Source organism: Lycium barbarum, chromosome 3, assembly GCF_019175385.1.
Source record: "Lycium barbarum isolate Lr01 chromosome 3, ASM1917538v2, whole genome shotgun sequence".
Classification (NCBI taxonomy): domain Eukaryota; kingdom Viridiplantae; phylum Streptophyta; class Magnoliopsida; order Solanales; family Solanaceae; genus Lycium; species Lycium barbarum.
In genome coordinates, this window is record NC_083339.1 from 5,050,178 (window position 1) to 5,070,837 (window position 20,660).

General features: G+C 33.5%; 1 protein-coding gene across 1 annotated transcript; it reads right to left on the reverse strand.

Annotated features, from left to right (window-relative positions):
• Positions 1-16,547: 16,547 nt before the first annotated feature.
• On the reverse strand, positions 16,548-20,268 carry LOC132630002 (uncharacterized). Its single transcript, XM_060345485.1, has 6 exons — positions 19,767-20,268; positions 18,510-18,607; positions 18,318-18,389; positions 17,294-17,418; positions 17,131-17,203; positions 16,548-16,975 (listed from the first exon to the last, which is right to left on the reverse strand). The coding sequence occupies exons 1-6, from the start codon at positions 20,092-20,094 to the stop codon at positions 16,871-16,873; spliced, it is 801 nt and encodes a 266-aa protein (XP_060201468.1). The 5' UTR covers positions 20,095-20,268; the 3' UTR covers positions 16,548-16,870.
• Between the last annotated feature and the right edge of the window lie 392 nt (positions 20,269-20,660).

Sequence of the window (20,660 nt, forward strand, 5' to 3'; positions counted from 1 at the left end):
TTTTCAGGGTTCTATCACGATACCCAGTGTCATCATAATTCGACACTGGGACAATATTTTCTGCAAAGATTCACATCAAATCGTGAGTTGCCAGTCATAGGTGTCGTAGTCTTCCCAGAACTACACACGGCCTGATTCTCGTGCAACCCGAGATATGTAGGCGATTCAGAGACCAGAGTTCGGCCGTAATTTTCTTTACCCTTAGTCCTCCACAATCCTTTAGCCGGGACAAAATAGGCTACTAAGTCAACGTCTTTGCCCGAAAATTCTTTCATCATTACCAGGCAAAGAGGGACAAGTTGTTGACACCCAATTTTGTCCCGCCTCTCCCCCGAAATACCTATTTATACCTCTGGTATTTTGAGAAATTAAAAAATATGCATTTTAATTTTACTATAATTATTAGTCTTTTATTAACGCCCCGTTTTATTATTCCACTGCAGTTATTATTATTATTATTATTATTATTATTATTATTATTATTATTATTATTATTATTCTTAAAATTATCATTTATTACTAATTGTCATTAATTATTATTATTCTTGTTATTTCCATTATCATTATTATTATTATTATTGATTACTAATCATTGTTATGAGCGTTATCTTTGTTATTAATTATTAATCATCATTATCATCGTTATGATTAATTATTATCATTGTTTTATCAATAATTGTTATTTATTATTATTATTATCATCATTATTATTTCTTATCCTTATTATCATTATTGTTTTATTATTACCACTATTATTGTTATTATTATTAATTTATTATTATCAATAATTGTTATTTATTATTATTAATTATTATCATCTTTATTATTATTATTATTAATTATTATCATTATTCTTATTGTTATTTTTTGTTATTAATTATCAATATTTGTTATCTACTATTATTATTATATATATTATTATTTTTTATCACCATTATCATCAGCATTATCATTATTACCATTATCATTATTGTTATCATTATTAGCAGTATTACTACCGCTATTTATTTGCTGCTATTATTTAGTATTATTGAAACTTGCATTTCTCAACGTTCTACCAACTTCCGCATACACATCGCATTTATTTCGCACATTTAAATGATAGCGTTTGTTATTAAATATTATTGCACGGTCATTGCAACATCATATAATTTTATTATCCGGATCTTTTATAATTACATATTTCCGTATTAGGTGATATTCTGGCACCCTTAATACATCGTTAATTAAAATGGGTCTCTTATTTCAAATTTAGAAGCCAAACTATTTCTTGCACTCGGTCCGTATTTTGATTTATCGGACCCCGAATCAAAGTCCAATTAGCTCCTAAATATTTTGGGCTAGCCCATATTTTTTATCTCAAATTTTAGACCAGCCCATGTTTTTAATTCCCTAGCCCATTCTCTTAATACCCGGTCCAAAAAATCAACCCAGTCCATAAATGAACCGGGTCCAACCCGCATCAGTCTCAACATAAGGGAAACCCACCCTAGGGTTTCCCTTCATTCTCCGCCGCTTCCTCCTTCTCCCTTTCCCTTCATTCTCCGCCGCCTCCTCCTTCTCGCCCCTATCCGCCGCTCCTCTCTCTCCTTCCCTTTCTTCCTTCTTCTCCGCTCCCCACCATGCCCTGTCCCCCACTTAGCCCTGTTCCCCGCTCTTCTCTCTCTCCCGCTCCTCCCTTTTTCTTCAACACAAAAAAAAAAGAGCAAAACCCTATAAAGAGGGGCGAGTTGAATCATTTGAGGACAGGTTGGAAAGCCCCCCCAAAAGAGATATACAGATCTTGAACCCCGAAATTTCTTGAAAAGAACAAGTTTTTTTTTCCATTGGCGAAATCCCCTGCAAAGTGCATTTTTTTAGCTGTCATAATATTACCTAATATCGATTAGAAAATACCGAACATTTTGATTGATTCTCTGTTGGCCGTTTCGAATCTGAGAAGACATCGACTTAGGATTCGGTGGTGTTTCGAGGTAAGATCGAAACCCCGCACCCATTTCGCTGCACACGAAATAGGTCAGTCGTCTTATTTCTTTTTTCATATATATATTTGTACGAAATTTGGCTGAAGTTGTGTTTTAATGTGTGTTGTGGATGCGCTGTTTATTTATGTTAATTGCTTTCGTGTTTCGACGTTACGAGATTAAGTACATAGTAGAACCCAGTTGATCATCGATTCAAATCGACATCCTATGTTCATTTCTTTCTGTTAAAATTTACCCTTCTGTTTTCACGAAGAAAAAGTAAATTTCTTTCCTCGTGTTTTAAAGTCCAACATTCCTGTGTGTTTATAAGAGCAATAGTCTAGATTTTAATTGGTTAAGGTTATATGTAATAAGTTAATTAGGTTATGTACGATTTGTTTCATTCTCGGTATGCATTTGATTCAGCCAAATTATGTTCAGTTTATAACATATGCTTATCTTGGTTTAGTTTGATGATGTGAATCATCTACAGGGCAGTCAACTTTAACAATATTATGTATAACTTTGTATCGATTTCAAATCCTTGATAAGTGGCTCGGCTTAAAAAAAAACATGATGCTTAGCTTAATCTTGAATTTGATTTATGTGGAAGGGTGAAAGGTTGCGCCAATAGATTTTCCTGAAACCTGAATATTGTGTACGATCAGCATTGTCCATCTTATTAAAATGTGTTCATGCGGTTTGGTATTGAGATTAAACTATTACTGCGTGTCTCCCGATTCGAGCTAAAACTCTCTAAATTTCCTTTCGCGTGACTTTACATGTTAAAATACGTGATAAGATGTCTTTTCCAGTGGAAATAGTATAGGTATGGTGTGTGATCTTGAGAGTAAATGTTCGAGATGTTTAAATAAGATCACTGTCAAGATGGTTTGTAAGGATCTGTCATTGCATAAGGATGTCTCTCAGATATTTAGATGGCTGGGATCTTATCTTTATTTGTCTCAATGTAGTTGAGAGTTTGTTTAACTCAAGTTAGAGGTCTGGTATTAGGTCTGATTGTTTGACACCTGCATTTTGGCATCATATGGGGACTGTCTGAAATAATTGGAATAAGATTATATTCTAGTTTTCAAACCACAGATTCTGGGTTGGCCTAAATATATGCAAAGGTTTGATTATTGCTGAATTGAATGAAGAATACATACTAGTTATTGAATTATATATTAAGAGGTTGGGAAACAATTCATTATGCTATGTAGACCCCCTTGTAGGAATAATAAAATACAAGATATAGGAAATGAAACCTAATCTTTCTATAAACATATAAGACATGCAAGCTTGAGCTTCTGGAAACAGTAATCTCATTTTTCCTCTCACACATCCCTGAAGATCTCACTGTAACAGTTTTTCTTTATTTTCCTTGAAAGTGATTGTAAAGCTATTTGTTGCCTACATAGGAGGAATCCCGACATATCCTATGAGCTAAAAAATTTTCAGCAAACTGTTTCAACTTGGTGGGAAATTTGTTCTTTATTTGAATTGATGTGGGTGTGCAGAGGAGGTGTTTTAGCTAGAAGATGTCTTCCTTAACTAAAAGGATTTGAAATAGCGGTCTTATTTATGCTCACATTGAGGATATTGAAATACAGTCTATTAACAAACTAAGTATGAAAGGTGATTTTGGTTAAATGCTTGACTCATCTACACCTAGAGCAGTTCCATTTGTGATATCTGTATCCTAAATAAAAATCAGAATCCGTTATCAACATATAGTTATAGCAGAATGCATTAGTTAGGTGTACGAATGATTTTGAGATCTGTTGCAATCTTCTTTATGCCTATTGTTAATGCGTGTATTTAGAAGTCTAACATTCATGTGTGTTTATATTGCTTTATTTAATAGTTACGTACGTTTCTAATCCTTATTACATTTCTCTTTACATGTACACATCCGAGCAAATGGAGTCTCGATTCGGGATTCATTTTCCTCCGCATTCGGTTGGGCTAGAAGCCCAACATGGCTTCCTCTCGTGTCCAGTTGACCCATAAAAAAAAAATATACTTTCTGGGCCAAGGCCCAATAGCAAACAGATAACAGCAGCAGCCCCGTAGCCATTCAAATGAAATTTTGGACTGAAGTCCAACAACAATCCGATCATAGCAGCTTTGAAAATGGGCTGAGCTCACTTAAATTATCTCTGACTCTATTTATTTCGCGCATATTAATTTGTATTATTCAACTAACTCTCTGTTTGTTCCGTTTTATTAGTTTAGATAAATCCTAGTCAATTAGTAGGTTTAGTTAGTAATGGGTAGTTAGTTTAGGGAAAAGAACTAAAATATTTTGCAAATATCTTTTAAGGTTATCTAAATTATGCATACGTTTAGCCGAATATAGTTAATAACATAATTTTGGTTTATACTTCTAAAATGCAAGGTCAATTAATATCTCATCGTTTAATTGTTTCAAATATTTTATGAAAGCGTTGCACAAAAAATCGCAGTTTCGTCCACTCATATGCAAGTCATCTTTTGCAAGTTTCTTTTTTTTATTGTTATTTTAAAATAGCCTTATTATTTAAAACCTTAGCAACATTTATAAATTTTATTTGAAATTTTCCTGTTATGCAAATTATCATATTTTTCCTACAAATTTCATTCTAAAAGGTATCTCATTTAAAACTTTAGCGATATTTATAAATTTTATAGCATTGGAAGTCCCCTTTGATGCAAATTATTATATTGATCTATAAGTTTATTAGCATGTTTATTTAGAGCCTTACCAACATTTATAAACTTTTATTTCGAATAGCATTTTAAAACCTCCTCCTATACAAATTATTAGTCCTATTTTTATAGCCTTATTATTTGAAGTCTCTATAAATCTTATTATAAATAGCATTTAAAATATTCTTTCACACAAATTATCATATCTTTCTGCGAGCCTTATCTTTTAAAAGGGATAACACTATTATGCTCATTTGAAGTTTAAACAGCATTTATAAGTCTTAGCATTTCCTTTTAGGAAAGTTATTATATTTCTCTACAAACTATTTCAAGCGGCGTTATTATACTTTCCTTGGAAACCTTAGTAATATGTGCAAGCTATTTTTCTCAAAATTCAAATACTATATTCAAATCTGGATTAATTAACCTAAGTTTGGTCGGATAACCGTAAGTTAACGGATTCTAAAGGATGCCTAATCCCTTCCCTTTAGGATAATATAGAACCCTTACCTAGAATCATCCTGGTTAAGCAGACTATTAACGGAGGTTTAGGTTTAACTTTACCTTAGTTAGTATCTAGGTGTCCTAATTCACCGTTAAATTAATTAGGTGGCGACTCCTTAAAACAAAGCAATATAGGAATCTCCAATATGTTGTACTCCGCTTCAACCCGGGTTAAAATGGGGTATAACATTAGTCACTAGCACATTTGAGCTTAAACACAAAGGTTCAGGATAAGAACCAATCAAACTAGACTAAGAAAAAAAAAACACAACTTTAAGGATTTCTACGAATTCGCCAATGAGTTCTAAGTAAGGAGAGGACTCCTCAATTTTAAGAGTTGAAAGGTTTACCAAAACGTATTACAATCCAAGCGGGAATTTTGTTTAAAAAAATGAAACATCTTAACAAGAGAAATCAAGACAAGTAATGACTTCTAAATTTAAGAATTTATTCAAGATCACCCTAACGTTGAGGACGCGTTCATAATTATCCACAAACCAATTATTAATTAATACAAGTAAGAACTTTCAACTAAGTAAATGAGAAAAACAATAAAGTGTTAGTTTTACCGATATAGTTTAAGCAGCCAAAACAGTAAACTACAGCATTTGAGAGTTAGCAACAGAACAACCCTCAACAATTTCAGCTTCGACACAGTATACACAAGCTTCAACACAACATTTGAAAAAAGGATTTAAGATGGGGTCTCCTTTTTCTTTTTCAGGTTTCTTGGGTTGGCTTTTAGGTCTAGTTTATATCCTTGCGTTAGTTGGACCAGATCTGCTCAATTTTTAGCCAACTTAAGGGATGATATATACACGAGCATATATTTGGATGACAGTAGACTTATTCCAAATATAAAGGACAATCTCGGATTAAGAACGTATGAAACCACAATAAACATCAACTTCTAAACTTCATCAGATCAATCATAACATTACATCCACCATAATAATACACTAACTGAAACAGTAATCAAGCAAATAATAGTCTAAGCTAGACTAATGCATACTTTGCAATCAGATTCAAAATCAGCATATCTGAACTCTACTATGAATCATTCAACTAACACAGGACCGACGTTAATCATGGGCAAATTACACAAGGGTTTCAGACATATTTAAACTGACAGGCTAGGGTAACAACCAATCATGCTTGACATTATAGGCTATAACACATAAGATGCATAATATTAAATTAACCTAACATACTAAGTCATGTTTCACTACTAAGCAGAAAACTAAGACGGGGGCATTATTATCCGATCATACTGGCGCATAAGCATGCTTTAATTACAAGGACCACAAACTGAAACTAACACAATAACATGCTAAAACCATACAAAACGATAAACTAAACTAGTACATGATAAATCAGACAATAAAAAATGCAAAATAAAAGAGGAAAAGGGGATTAACGGACCTTCTTCGGGTGCAGCGAAGTGGGTGCGGGTTTCCGATCTACCTCGAAGCACTATCAAATCCTAGCGTGCGATGCTCGGATTCGTATCAACAACAAGGCGAACACAAAAAAAAAAAAAAATTGGTTGGGTATTCTTGACCCGATATGCGAAACTATTGCGGCAACTAAAAAATACACTAATATTTTGAGGGAATTCTCGGTGGTCCAGAACCTATTTTCAGGGGAATTTTTGCAGCTGAACTCTTTCGATTTTCAGGCGGCTCCAGCTTAATCTTTTCGATTCAGAAAACGATTATTTATAGGGGGGAAATCTAGGGTTTGCTTTTGAGAGGAGCGGGGACAGAGGGACGTGGAGATGGCAGAGGCGTGGGGAACAGGGAGAGGTGGAAGACAGAGGCAACGTGGGGAGAGAAAGGGGAAGTGGGAGAGACAGGCGAGCGGGGAAAGAGGAAGAGAAGAGAGAGACGAGCGTAAGAGAGAGAAAAAAGAAGAAAAAGACGACGGGTGAGGAAAAATGGTGTATAAAGAATTAGGTTTTTGGGGATAAAAGAAAGGTGTGGGCCGGGTCATGACAAGGGTAGTGGGCTGGTATTAAAATGGATTGATGAATTAAAATATGGTTAGATAAATTGAAAATGTGGGCTGATTTTATGAATTAAGTCTTAGCCCAAATAGTTTTAGGATTTAATTATGGACTAAATTAATACGGACTAAAATAGTACCTAATATAAAATATGTAACTATTAGTGCTCAGATAATAAAATTATATGACATGGTAATAGCCGGGAAATAATATTTTGAAAATAAATAAACGCTATTATTTAATTGTGCGCAATAAATGCGATGCTTATGCATAAGGTGGTAAAAATGTTGAAACGCAACTTATGATAATACTGGTAATAATAATAATAACAAAAATAATAATAATAATAATAATAATAATAATAATAGCAGTAACGATAATAAAACAAAACTCAATAACAGTAGTGACTGCAATAGAATAATGAAATGCCGGTATTGATAAGAAGCTAATAATTATAGTAAAAAATATAAATATATTTTTTTTTTAAGTTGCCAAAATATTAATAGGGTAAATAGATATTTCGGAGGAAAGGTGAGACAAAATTGGGTGTCAACAGCTACGCCGGAGCTTTAGTTTTCCGGCCAGATCTGAGTCTTCAAGGTGGTGCCCATTATTATTATTTTTCGGCGTAAACGAGATAGGGGGAGAGGGGAAAAGGGAGGCGTGGTGGTGTGCGGGCTTCTTCGCGGCTGCTCCGTTCATGATAAAAGAAAAAAAAAAAAAAAGAGAACGGAGATGGAGGAAGAAAGGAAGGGGAAGTGGCATCATGTTGTTGTTGGCGTGGTGTTTGGTTGTCATTGGCTGCTCCGGTTCACCGGAGCAGCGAAAAAGACGAAGATGGGGAGATGAGCAGGAAAATGGGAAGGGCGGTGTTGTCGTTGTGATGTTGGGGTGTTGTTGGGGTTCACCGGAGCTCGGAGCTCCGGCGTCGAGGGGCGGCGGCTAAGAGAAAAGTTGGGGGAGAAAGAAAATGTTTAGGGTTTAGGGGAGAGAAAAAAAGAAGATCTGATATGTGCTTGTGTGTGTTGTGCAAATATGTGTTGGATTCCAATAAAATTAAACCCCTCCCCTTCTTTCATACATAAAGTCCAAAAAAATATAGAGCCATACCCCTCTGTCCCCTTATTTCTTTTAACTAATCAAAACCTAACCCATCACCTCAAAATGTCCACTTTAAAAAAAAGTGACGAGACCTTGATTTGATTGAATTTTGCTCTGCGTTTCAAAAATTAGTTGCTCCGCTTTTCTCTGCACTGTCGGGCTGTACTAAAATATAGTTAATTAATACATGTATAAATAATAACGTAAGTATAAAATATAAATATTAATGTGTAAGATATGAAAAGGTATCGCTATAAAATTAAGAACAATTATTAATTGCACAAAAAAAATGGTAGTATTACGCTGTACATGTGCAAAATAATGATTCTTGAAAAATGACAATAAATTGAGAAAATTCCCAAAATAAGGATAATCATCAATAAATTGTTGAAAAAATGTAAAATTTGTAAAAAAATGTATTTCGTGCTCTTTAACGAATCAGGGCCCCCTAAAATGTTAATTTTAAGCACGTCGAGCCAAAATTAGGTGTCAACAGGTTGTTTATCCAGTTTGATGCTCATGACCATTGGAGAGTGGTCTGAGATATGAGGCTGTTTGAAGTCCACCTCCAGGTGACCTCGATGTAGCATCCATTCAGAGTTACCCAGTGCTCGATCTAACCTGCTGCAGATCATGTCATTTCCCCTTTGCTTATTTGTCCAAGTGTAATATTCTCCCATCCATTTCACTTCAGTTAGATTAAGAACTTGGACACACTCTTGGAAATCTTTTATTTCTGCATTGGTGACAGGAGCTCCAAACAATCTATCTTGTATATTCAAGACTGCATTAAAGTCTCCCCATATCAACCAAGGTATGGTTGTCTGCTGGGCAAGATCGCATAGTTGGTGCCACAAACTTTTCCTATGTTCCAAATTATTAAAAACATATATAATTGTCATGCAACATTTCATAGCAGTGTGTCTACAAATCACTTGAACATGAATCAATTGAGGTGAGGCTTCCAGATGAGTGACTTGATAACAGGAATCATCCCATAACAACCATATCCGTCCATTGTTAGCATAAGTATAGTTATGGAGACTTTGCCATGTTGTTCTTTCAGGTAGATACTCAACTCTTTCTGCTTGTACACTTTATTGAGTCCCTTGATGTTCCACACTAGCCAATTCATAGACAAAGTTGGAAACCTCCCCCTTCTCCAGATGGAAGTAGATTAACTATCACTGGTGGACTCATTTCCTTCTCTTTATCTTTGTTGCTACTATTTTGTTGCATTAACCCCTGTTCTTCTCCAAGGGCATGATCTTGCATTATTGTAGACTGCTGTTGAGACTCACCCAGTGGCATACTAGTAATCCTAGTTCTACTTTGTTGTGGAGCAGGTGGCGTTAGCTGCTGTTCCCCTTCTGGATATTTTCCTGAATTAGTGCTAGTTATCAGTGCACTATCTTCTATTTGAGTTGTCATATCATTGCTAGTAATAGCGGGGGGAGGAGGGGCTGGTACAACAGGCTGTCCCTGAACTGGTTTAGTCATCCATGCTTGTGTAGGTTGTTGATTCCTTCTTCTTCTTCTAAGCCAGGGCTGTAGAGGATCTGGCCTTACTTCAGGTGGACATTGGTGCCCCAGTTTCATACATTTAGCACAGAAGGTTGGTTTCCAATCATAAATGACATCTTGTTCCAGCTCTCTCCCAAATGGATCAAATATTACTATTGTATCAGGCAGAGGTTTTGTAATGTTTACCTCAACTAAGATTCTTGCGAAAGAAATCCTAGTCCTTTTTGCAGTGCACTCATCTGCAAAGAGGGGTTTGCCAATGACACTAGCTATTCTCCCTAGAGAATCATCACTCCAACAACTGACTGGCAAATGTGGAAATTTGATCCATAGAGGTATCTCTATGAGAAATTCATCAGTGAAATCAAAATACGGGTTCCACATTTTGAGGATAATAGGTTTGTTGTTTATGGTGTATGGCCCAGCTAATAGTACTTCATTCAAATCATCCATATCATGGAATTTTACAACAAAATACCCATCCTCATGAAGATATAATTCTGGTTCAGTAACTGGAGGCCACATCTGGTTGATATATCTGTTCATCTACTTATATCCGGGTGTGTCACCCACTACATAGGCAATTAAAGAGCATTCCCATTTTTTTTGCTTCATTTTCAACCTCTTACTTATCCAATTTCGCCACTATTTTCCCATCTACAACTTCAGGTGGAATATATTTTAGGTCTAAACCATTTTGAGCAGCTCTATTTCCAGCAAATAAATTGGCCCATGGTGCTTGAGGTAATGGGTGAGTATTGTCTTCCTGAGGAATTGGTATAGGATTGCTTACCTGGGTTACATCTTGTTGATTCTCGAGTTGATTAGTCTCACCGGCCATCAGTGGTGTTGAGCCCACAAAACCCTTGTTAGGGCTCGGCCCTGTTGGTGGTGGGGTTTGAATTTGAGAGAGATTTGACATCTGTAGGCGTTTCACAGCTCCTCTTGATGATTCCGCTTGTAAACCCTTACCAGATTGTAGATCTGCATTCGTTAGGGCATGAATGAAAACCTCCTAGGCTGGGGTTTAGTTGTAATATCTAGAGCTTACCGAGCTTCCAATGGTGATGATAGGAATTTTACGCGGCCTACCACGCTTGCCTTTCCCTTTTCCGGCCATAATCCCGGTCGACGCATGGTATCGTTACTTACGCCGACGGCTCAAGAGAGAGAAAGGGGTTTTCCGGCCTACCACACTTGCCTTTCCCTTTTCCGGCTCAAGAGAGAGTTATGCCGAATATTTGATGTGAACTTATTATCATTATTTAAATATTCTTTTTTTTTGTAATTGTCTCCTGCTTCTTCACGTGAGCCCCACCAATTTTTTTTTTTTTTTTTTTTTTGCAAATGTCTCCTAATTGTTCACATTGACCCCACCTTAATTTTTTTTTAATTTATACTATTGTAGAAGAGTGGGCCCCACTTTAATTTTTTATTTATTTAACTATATTAGAAGAGTGGGTGGATGACGATTCAACCCACTCTTCTAATATAGTAGAAATAATAACTTCATTCGTCTAAAAAAAAAGGAAATATTACTGCTTGAAGAGTCAAATAATTATTTTTTTCAATTATGATTCCTTCAAACATTTATTATGTATCTTTAAGTAGAAAAATAGTGTTTTTTCAAATTTTTATGTAGTTTTTTTTATATGTGCAGTGTAGCTTTTATTTTTTCGGAAAAGGTAAAGATACCAATTTGTATTTAAGGTTATGAGGTTCATAAATTCATTATGAGAATTCCTCAAGAAACTAGCTTGCCCAATTGTTAGATCTCATCGAGATTATTTTCCTGATTTTTACCTAATCAAGACGAGGTGAAGTGGTAGGTTTTGAATTGAAGTATATATATATATATATATATATATATATTTTATTTTTTGTTTTCCTATTCAGTGTTCAGTACCCGCATTGGGGCCTGATTAAATCCGGATTCCCGTCGGATAGTCCCACATTAGGGGGCAAAACACTCCATAACAGTGGTGACTCCGTACCCAAGAGGGCTCGAACTCGAGATCTCTTGGTTAAGGATGGAATAGTGAAGTATCTTTAATTATCTCTTATTGAACTTTCAGCTTTTTGATTCCAGAAGACCAGAATTTGTCACATTAATGATTAATCAAACTATTTACTAATTCGTCTCATTTAAAATGCTTTAACTAAATAAATAGACACTTATGTCTTTAATAACCAAAATAGAAAATCACATGATATATGTGATGCATTTTTCTTTTTAGTTTGTTCTAAAATATACTTCCTCCGTCCATTTATACTTGTTCCGTATACTTAAAATAGATGTCCACTTTTACTTATTCAGTTCGAAAAACCAAGAGACAAATTGTCATTTCATACCTATTTTATTCTTATTACTCCCTCCGTTCACTTTTACTTGTCCAGTAGTCTAAAAAAATATTTTCACTTTTACTTGTCACTTTTAGCATATCAAGAGAAGACAATTTCTTTTTTCTTGTTTACCCATAGTATTAATTACTCATTTCAAATCACTTTTGATGTCCATTAAAAATATGCTCCAATTAATATGGGTATCATGGTAAATTATGCACTCCATTTATTATTTCTTAAGGGGTGTGCAAATCCATAGTGGACAAGTAAAAGTAAGCCGAGGAATTATTAATTATTGAGTTGGAAACTTCAAGAAGTTGTTAGTATCTGCACAACTTTTAAAGTATATTTGATTAATTTCAACCATTAGATAATTTGGTAATATCTAGGGGTGATATGTTAAAATTGTCATTCTATTTATGACTACTTAATAGGCTTGCCGAGTCAATACATGATATGTAAAAATAGACGAAGGGAGTAATATACATAAATATATACTTAACATGATTTAATTTTAAACTTCTCAGTAACGATACGATTCATCGTCATACAACTATATATGACTTATTAACCAAAAATTTCAAAAATGAATCCCTTAAATATTTTGTCCAGTCAAAATGCATCATATAGATTAAGACATAGATGTATGAAATTGTAAAAAGAATTCATAACCCTCAAATCTTGAATAAGAGATTGAAGAAATCTTTTATTGTTAAAAGGAAACAAAGAGTTATAAAAAGACATTATATGCGTCGCACGTCAAGACTCAATAAAGAGTAACATGGCGTGTAGGCAGGATCCACCATTCCTCCGACCACAAAAATGAGTGATTAAAAAATAATATTTTTTTGGTCAATAATATTAAGGCTGCAGACATGAAATGTAATGCAAATTGCAAACATAAGTCAAAAGCTCATATATAGTCTTTTTTGTGTGACCAAAAATATCTTGGAGAACTTGGCTAGCTGTATGTTTGGCAATTACACAAGGATTTGATCTGTCTTTTTTGCTCCTTTCACAAATTTTGACCCCTCTTCATTTGGTTCTTGGTCTCCTTTTCCCCCCAAATGAATACTATCGATCTAGCATTTATATATTTCGTCTGTTTAAAAAAGAATGAAGGAATTTGCAGTATGAAAACCACATCTTCTATTTTTTTTTTTTTTTGAGTCAATTAGAAAATTTTAGTCCTTTTTAGTATTCACTAACCCTATTGAAAGACCGAAAAATGATACCTAAGGTCAGTTCGCGCAAGTAATATGAAATTAGCACTTAAGATAATTCAATGAAAAATTACATCTGTTTCCGTAAGTTAGAGAAGGAATTTCCCCTATTTTAGTGGCAGGAAAACATTTTCAGATTATCAAATAACAGAAAATAATTTTCTCATGAAAATTTATTTTCTAAGAAAAATAACTTTCATGGTACCAAACACACTCTTAATATTGAATTAAACCAAATTGAGTGAAAACAAAAGGACAAGAAAATACCATTAAAAATTATGGTGAAATGAATAAAATCCCTTCATACAGTTTCATACTAGAATTCTGGGTATGAAAGAAGTTTTGGTAGGGAGTACTTCTCTCCTTTAATGAATAGTAAAAGTTTAGTTTACATCAAGTCAATAAATGTAAGACATATATCTTACATCTACACCTTTTTATACTTAAGCATGGTTAATTAGGTGATGTATAATTTCACTTTGATTTGTTGATTCTTAAGGTTAATTGTTTAGTCAGGTGAAAAATTACACTCAGTGTAGGTAAATATTTTCCTTAATAATTCTTACACGACACAATTTATACTATTAATCCAGATCCCAGTACGAATATCAGACACAAATGAGAAACTAAAAGAAAAAGGGTAGATCATTTGTGGATCCCTAGGGCAGATCCAGCCAACCTAGAAAAGAGAAAAGAAGTTAGATCTGTTACAACTTACATACAATCATTGACAGTTCACTTAAAGTTAAGCATACTTATATATGATCTATCAATTTCGTTGTCAAGCATTTATATATCTACTTCTTGAATTGGATCTAATGAAACAAGTATTTCTAAGTGTCGGTCATACTTTTTTCCACTGAACAGATCTGTAGTCTAGTGATCAATTGACTTCGAAAAGAAACTAGAAGATAAAAGAATATTTACTATAGTTACAACCCAATTTTAAATACAATTAGGATATGGACTTACCCATATATTGTATTTACATTAACTCAAACAATTTAATTTTAGCAGTAAAAGGTTGTTGAGTCCCACATCAGCTATGGAATGCGGGATCCGGTCTCTTTTGTTGTCTTGGGCAATTCTCATCTTATGAGCTAGTTTTGAAGTTGAGTTAGTTAGGTCCAAGATCCATTTTTTTTTTCATGGCATCAAAGTCAAACTAATCCCAATTTTTCGTTTATCCGATGTTGAGTCCCATATTATATTTTCCACCTATAATTGGCTACACCCAATCATGATATTATATTATCCATGCTTTAATTGGCAAACCTGGGCGTACAGGAGGTGTTGAGTCCCATATCAGGTTGTGGAATAAGAGACTTGGTCTCCTTATATGATCTTTACAATTCCCACCTCATGAATTAACTTTTAAAGTTTTGTTAAATGTAAAGTCTTTTTACCTATAAGATAATGAAAGTAAAGTACATGTATATCATGTATATCACTTAACTATAATTAAGTGGAAAATACATATATGAAAAATTATTTTGCATTCATTAATTTGATATAGTAGTACAAAATAAAATGTTATCCTCAACTAATGTGCACATGGATTAAGAAAAAAAAAAAAAGGAAATGTGTCGGTCATACGTATACTAAAAGAGTTCTTAATTTGTTTTACTGGTCACGTGAGTGAAAATTGGAGTCTAAATAATGGAGACCCGTCCCAAATTATATGGTAATTTAATAATTTTGTCCTATATTCTGCACTGCTATTAATGGTAAACTAAACAAAACAAATAATAATATATAGTACTACTTAAACAGAAGGATGACTGCACAAATAGAGTTTTCATATATTAATGATATATGATCAGTGGAGAAAAACGAGAATGTTTAATTAACCCCAAATATAGTTGTAAAGGTGCTTTGGATTTTTTGATTTAACGGAAAAGGTCCAAAAATACCCTTAAACTATTGAAAAAGGCTCATAAATATTCTCCTTCCATCTTTTGGTCTAAAAATACCCTTCCATCCACCTTTTAGGTCTAAAAATACCCTTAAGGTTTGTTTTTGGCTCAAATATACCCTTTAAACTAACAGAATATGTTTTTTTGTTTTTTTTATCGGAAAAGGTCTAAAAATACCCTTAATCTATTGAAAAAGGCTCATAAATACCCTCCTTTCACCTTTTGGTCTAAAAAAATATGAACGAAATATGTTTTTTTTGCATTTCATGAATAAAAAAATGAAATAGGAAATTATAATTTTTTTTTTTTGCATTTCGTGTATTAAAAAACAAAATAGGAAATTATAATTTTTTTTTTCATTTCGTGTATTAAAAAACGAAATAGGATAAAAAAAATTAATTTCGTTCATATAAAAACGAACTTGGAAAATATATATATATATATATTTTTTATTTATTTCGTTGGTATATATATTTTCCAAGTTCGTTTTTATATGAACGAAATTAATTTTTTTTATCCTATTTTGTTTTTTAATACACGAAATGATTTTTTTTTTTATAATTTCCTATTTTGTTTTTTAATACACGAAATGCAAAAAAAAAAATTATAATTTCCTATTTCATTTTTTTATTCATGAAATGCAAAAAAAACATATTTCGTTCATATTTTTTTAGACCAAAAGGTGAAAGGAGGGTATTTGTGAGCCTTTTTCAATAGATTAAGGGTATTTTTGGACCTTTTCCGATAAAAAAAACAAAAAAACATATTCTGTTAGTTTAAAGGGTATATTTGAGCCAAAAACAAACCTTAAGGGTATTTTTAGACCTAAAAGGTGGATGGAAGGGTATTTTTAGACCAAAAGATGGAAGGAGGGTATTTATGAGCCTTTTTCAATAGTTTAAGGGTATTTTTGGACCTTTTCCGTTGATTTAATAGTTACAGTTTGCCATGACCGACAAAGAAAAAGAAAAAAAAAAGGAGTAATTGATTTGAAAGAGAAGTTAGTATTTATTTAGCAACGTAAATGTGCCTATCAATTGTCAAAATTAGCAGTGGTCAATTACACACTTCAACTTCAATGGTTGAAGCTGCTGACAAATTTTAATTTTGATACTGAATATATTTAACTAAGTGCACTTAACTTCAAATAGTACCATTAATTAACACATTTTATATCAATGTCTAGAAATACAATCGATGCTGTCATTTGTTAAGACTGTCTCTTGAAGGATGTAACTCGTACCGTTGGCTTCAAAAGTCATGCAGAGATTAGTAATACACGAATAGTAATGCAAGGTTGTATTGGTTATGCAGAGATCGGAGATCAGTAATACATGAATAGTAATGCAAGATTGTAATACAAGCATTATTTGTTGATGGACGTTTGATTTGTTGTATTAAAGAAAAATAAGTTTGGTCAAATACATGGCCCTTACACTTGGGAAAATCTGACTAACCTTTCTGATTTATACCCTTTCTCAAATTGCTATAACACATTTTTTTCTCTCTATAATGCCAAAAACAGTAAATCTTTCTCAGCTCTAAACAGAATATTTCTCATAACCAAAACTGAGTTCCCCAGCAGGCTACTCTAATGGGCTAGTAACTTAGGCCCAGCTGAAGCCCAAAGGCCGCGTGAACGAGAAACAAAGTCATTATGCCACTACCCAATATGCCGTGAACATTCCTCAATCCGGGATTTCCCTGAACAAAACATCGAGTTTAAGATAAAGTAATATCAATATCGATCAATCAACTATGTCTCAATCCCGAACTAGCTACTGACAACGTAAAAAGGAGAAAAGTTCATTTTGTTGATGAAATAAGACTCATACTTTGGACACGTTGAGCGGATTTACCTCGAAAAGTGTAGGCAAAATGGTCTGTATAGTCAAAAGAGTAAGGCCAATAAAACCTGTGACAGCATGAGGACTTGAACAAAAATAGAAATTATCAGTGTGACTATTAATCATAATGTATACAAGTTTCAAATTTTTGGTGGCAAGAGATTAAATAAGGTACCTTTCAAGAATAGGCTTATCTGAAGTAAGCAGTGATGTTATTCCACCAGTAGCTCCAAGAGCAAAGAAGAAGAACATTCCTCCTAGAAGTTTTGGATGCAAATCTTTGGCTTTTGCCTTTTCTTCCTACACACCAGCAAAGCATAGAACAATTGATTGAACGCTTCAACCAAAAAAAAGGAGAAGACTGGATTCAGGAAGACGATACAACAACAATCACGCCTCAGACCAAATAAATGGGAGCCAACAATATGAATCCTACTGATCTTGTTTCTGTTATCAATCTGTATGCGATAATTAACTTAAACAGAATCTGTAAATAAATGTAAAAAGGAATAATTACAGCCCACTGAATTCACAGTGTTTCCTTAAGGAAATTAATCCCTCAAGTACCCGAGGTTATGGAATATATCCTCCCAGGATAGAACGAATTAACTCACCAGCGTAGCGGTACCTTAAACCCCGGTGAACGTTGAACGCAACAGGCGGCAGCAAATCACACAGAATATATTTGAAGTGTAGAAAGAAGGAAGAAGATAATCAGATTTTTCGTGTGGAAAATCAAAAGAGATGGCTAAATATTTATAGCCAACAAGTGTTGGTTAAGAAATAGGTGTGTCCTTTCTGAAAAGGCACGTGCCTTTTCGACAAAAAATCATCTTTCCAAAAAAGGCAAAGGAAATAAAACTTTCATTTCCTATTCACACCAAAAATACCTAACAATTCCTCCATTTAAACTCATCACATACCATAATCATAAATAACAACGCCCCAATCCCAAACAAGTTGGGATCGGCTATATATGAATCCCTACTTTCGTTTAAGCTCAAGAAGACAGGAAGACGAATTCAAAATTAAATCCTGTACGAGTTTAACTTCTATGTTTCCACTTTCGAGTAACCTAAAATAGAACCGCCATAACAAGGTAAGTCCCATATCCACCATAGCAAAAAAATTAGATTGATAGTGTAATACTTCTTTATACTGTCAGTGTTTATAAGCTAAATAATTTTCTTAATTCTTACCACATCATCGGAAAAGCGTATCCGAAAACCAAGGTAAGTCCCATATCCGCCCATAGCAAAGAGCACAACAGCCTGAAATAGGGAATTTGATCTTTTAGCAAATTCACTTCAATTTAGTATCCATCTGAGTTTTTTTTACGTGTTATGAAAGACAAAAGAATTCTGCAATAAAACAATAAAACATATACATACCATGTTACCAGGATGACCCCAATGCACAAGCCAATCAGGTAGGTCGAACGATTTTACAAGCTCAACAAAAGGTCCAAACAGAGACTTTATAGTTCCAGCTGAATCAAAATAACCAGCATTTTCATAACAGGATTACAAATAAATAAATCAGAATTATTATGTAAGAACAAAAACCAAAACTACAGTAGAGAAGAAGCGCCAAGAAAAGACCTTGTACCAAGCATCCCATGAGCCCAACCATATGGTAGTTTGTTAATGCAAACTACGGTAAAAGATTATAACTTGCACTTCCTTATATGACATTCTTTCTAATTCTAGACCTAAAATATTTTACATTGTTCTACTAATAATAGTAATAGAGAAGTTTCAATAACAGTGATTTATTTAGGAGAGATTTACCTTTTATGCTGCTCCCGTTAGCGCAGAAGGCAAAATTGAGCCATTTTGGTAACGGCAAGGGTAAGAACGAGACACGTTTTTAATGGAGGGTAACTCTAAATCGTATAGTCCAGGGATAATATTTAGACCTTTGCCCTTATTAGTATGATGGGATGTTTCATTTTCCAAAATGCTAAACACTATTCTTATATGTTCTTCCACAAGTAGTTGTATAATATACAAGTCAAACTAATTAATCAGCACATAAGAATAAGCAAGGCTATGAAAGCAGTTTTACAGCATTTAGCATTTGAACTAAAAATCTTTACATTCAAAAAGTCCCCAAATTGCATATAGGTGAGTATTCTAGTGAAAATTTTGAGTGCTAAAGATTAATAACAATGTCGTAAGTGTTGAGAAATGATTAAAATGGTCCTTAATGTATGGACTTTTGTTCCATTCGGTCCTTACTATATAAACATGAAGTGATCAGTTTGGTCCTAAGTCATATAATTAAAGATAATCACTATGTTTTTTCAGAAATGAATTATGTCATACCAAAAGACTCGTGTTGTAACTATTCTTGGGGCATATTCAACCAATTCAAATTAGCATCATAGGTATAAGACGATAAAGCAAAAATAACACCCTATGCCTATTTGGAGAAAATATTTAGCCAAAATGACCCATATTTCTAATATTACCCGAAATGACCTTTTTATACATTATTATACACTTTTATATAAGGTTGATACATGTACATTGTTGAAAAAAAAGTTGACTATACGGATGTAAATTAAAAATATGGTTACCTTAAAAGTAATATTTTATGCTGGATTGTATAAGAAAAGTAACTTAATGTAATTAAAGCAGCATTACCTCCTGGAAGAGCAGCAACAAACATCAATGGCAAAGGATTGAATGAATACAAAAATGTCTCATCAGTAGAAGAATAATCCTCTTTTTCCACTTCATTTTCTTTATTTAATTCAACTATGTTTAAATCAACAATGTCTTCAGAATTCAACTTCTTGTAAGCTAAGGTAGGAGCTAAAAGAACCCTTCTTTTTGCATTACCAAACACTTCATTTTTCAAAAATTCAGAGGTAATTTTGGAAGAAATAATTGGTTGGTAATTAATAGAAGAAAAAGAAGGAGATGTGTATTTTGTGAATGCAATTGGTGAAGCATTCACTATATTAGCCATTTGTGATAACAAAGCAAGTAAAAACAAAGTGATTAATTTCAAGAAGCTATGAGTAAAGAGTTGTGTGCATAGGTTTGGACTAATAATAAATAGGCGTAGTAATAGTAGTTGGAGATAAGAGAAAATTGGGAAAGGCAAAGAAAGTGACACGACTATACATTAAAATGAATATACTAAGCATTTACACGTGGTGACCACAAGTTCGAGAATAAGGATCATTGCACTACTTTAAAGTTGTTTGGTTCTTTTTCAGCATGATGGGATGACACAGTTCTGGTGGATCAGGACAACAGATAAGACATTGGCAAGGGTTAGGAACATTTGAGAGTGTATAATTTGAGCGCACCTCAATTAATTGTATGAATATTTATTATTTTCTATCAGCATAAATATTAAATAATTATGTCTAACATTTGAACAGATAAAAAGAAATCACTTAATATTTTTACTATGATCAGACATTTTTTAGGAGCATTTGCTAGTAACTTTTAGTTACAACATATGTCAAACTGAGAGTAGTTCATATAGTTAGTCTTCATTTTTATCAATGTTTTCAAGCTTTTTCG

Coding starts and splice junctions, on each gene's coding strand:
- LOC132630002 (XM_060345485.1), bottom strand. CDS start 20,094: ATGGCTAATATAGTGAATGCTTCACCAATTGCATTCACAAAATACACA. Junction 18,608..19,766: donor TGTTGCTGCTCTTCCAGGAG/GTAATGCTGCTT, acceptor ATTTTGATTCAG/CTGGAACTATAAAGTCTCTG. Junction 16,976..17,130: donor TTTTGCCTACACTTTTCGAG/GTAAATCCGCTC, acceptor TGTTTTGTTCAG/GGAAATCCCGGATTGAGGAA.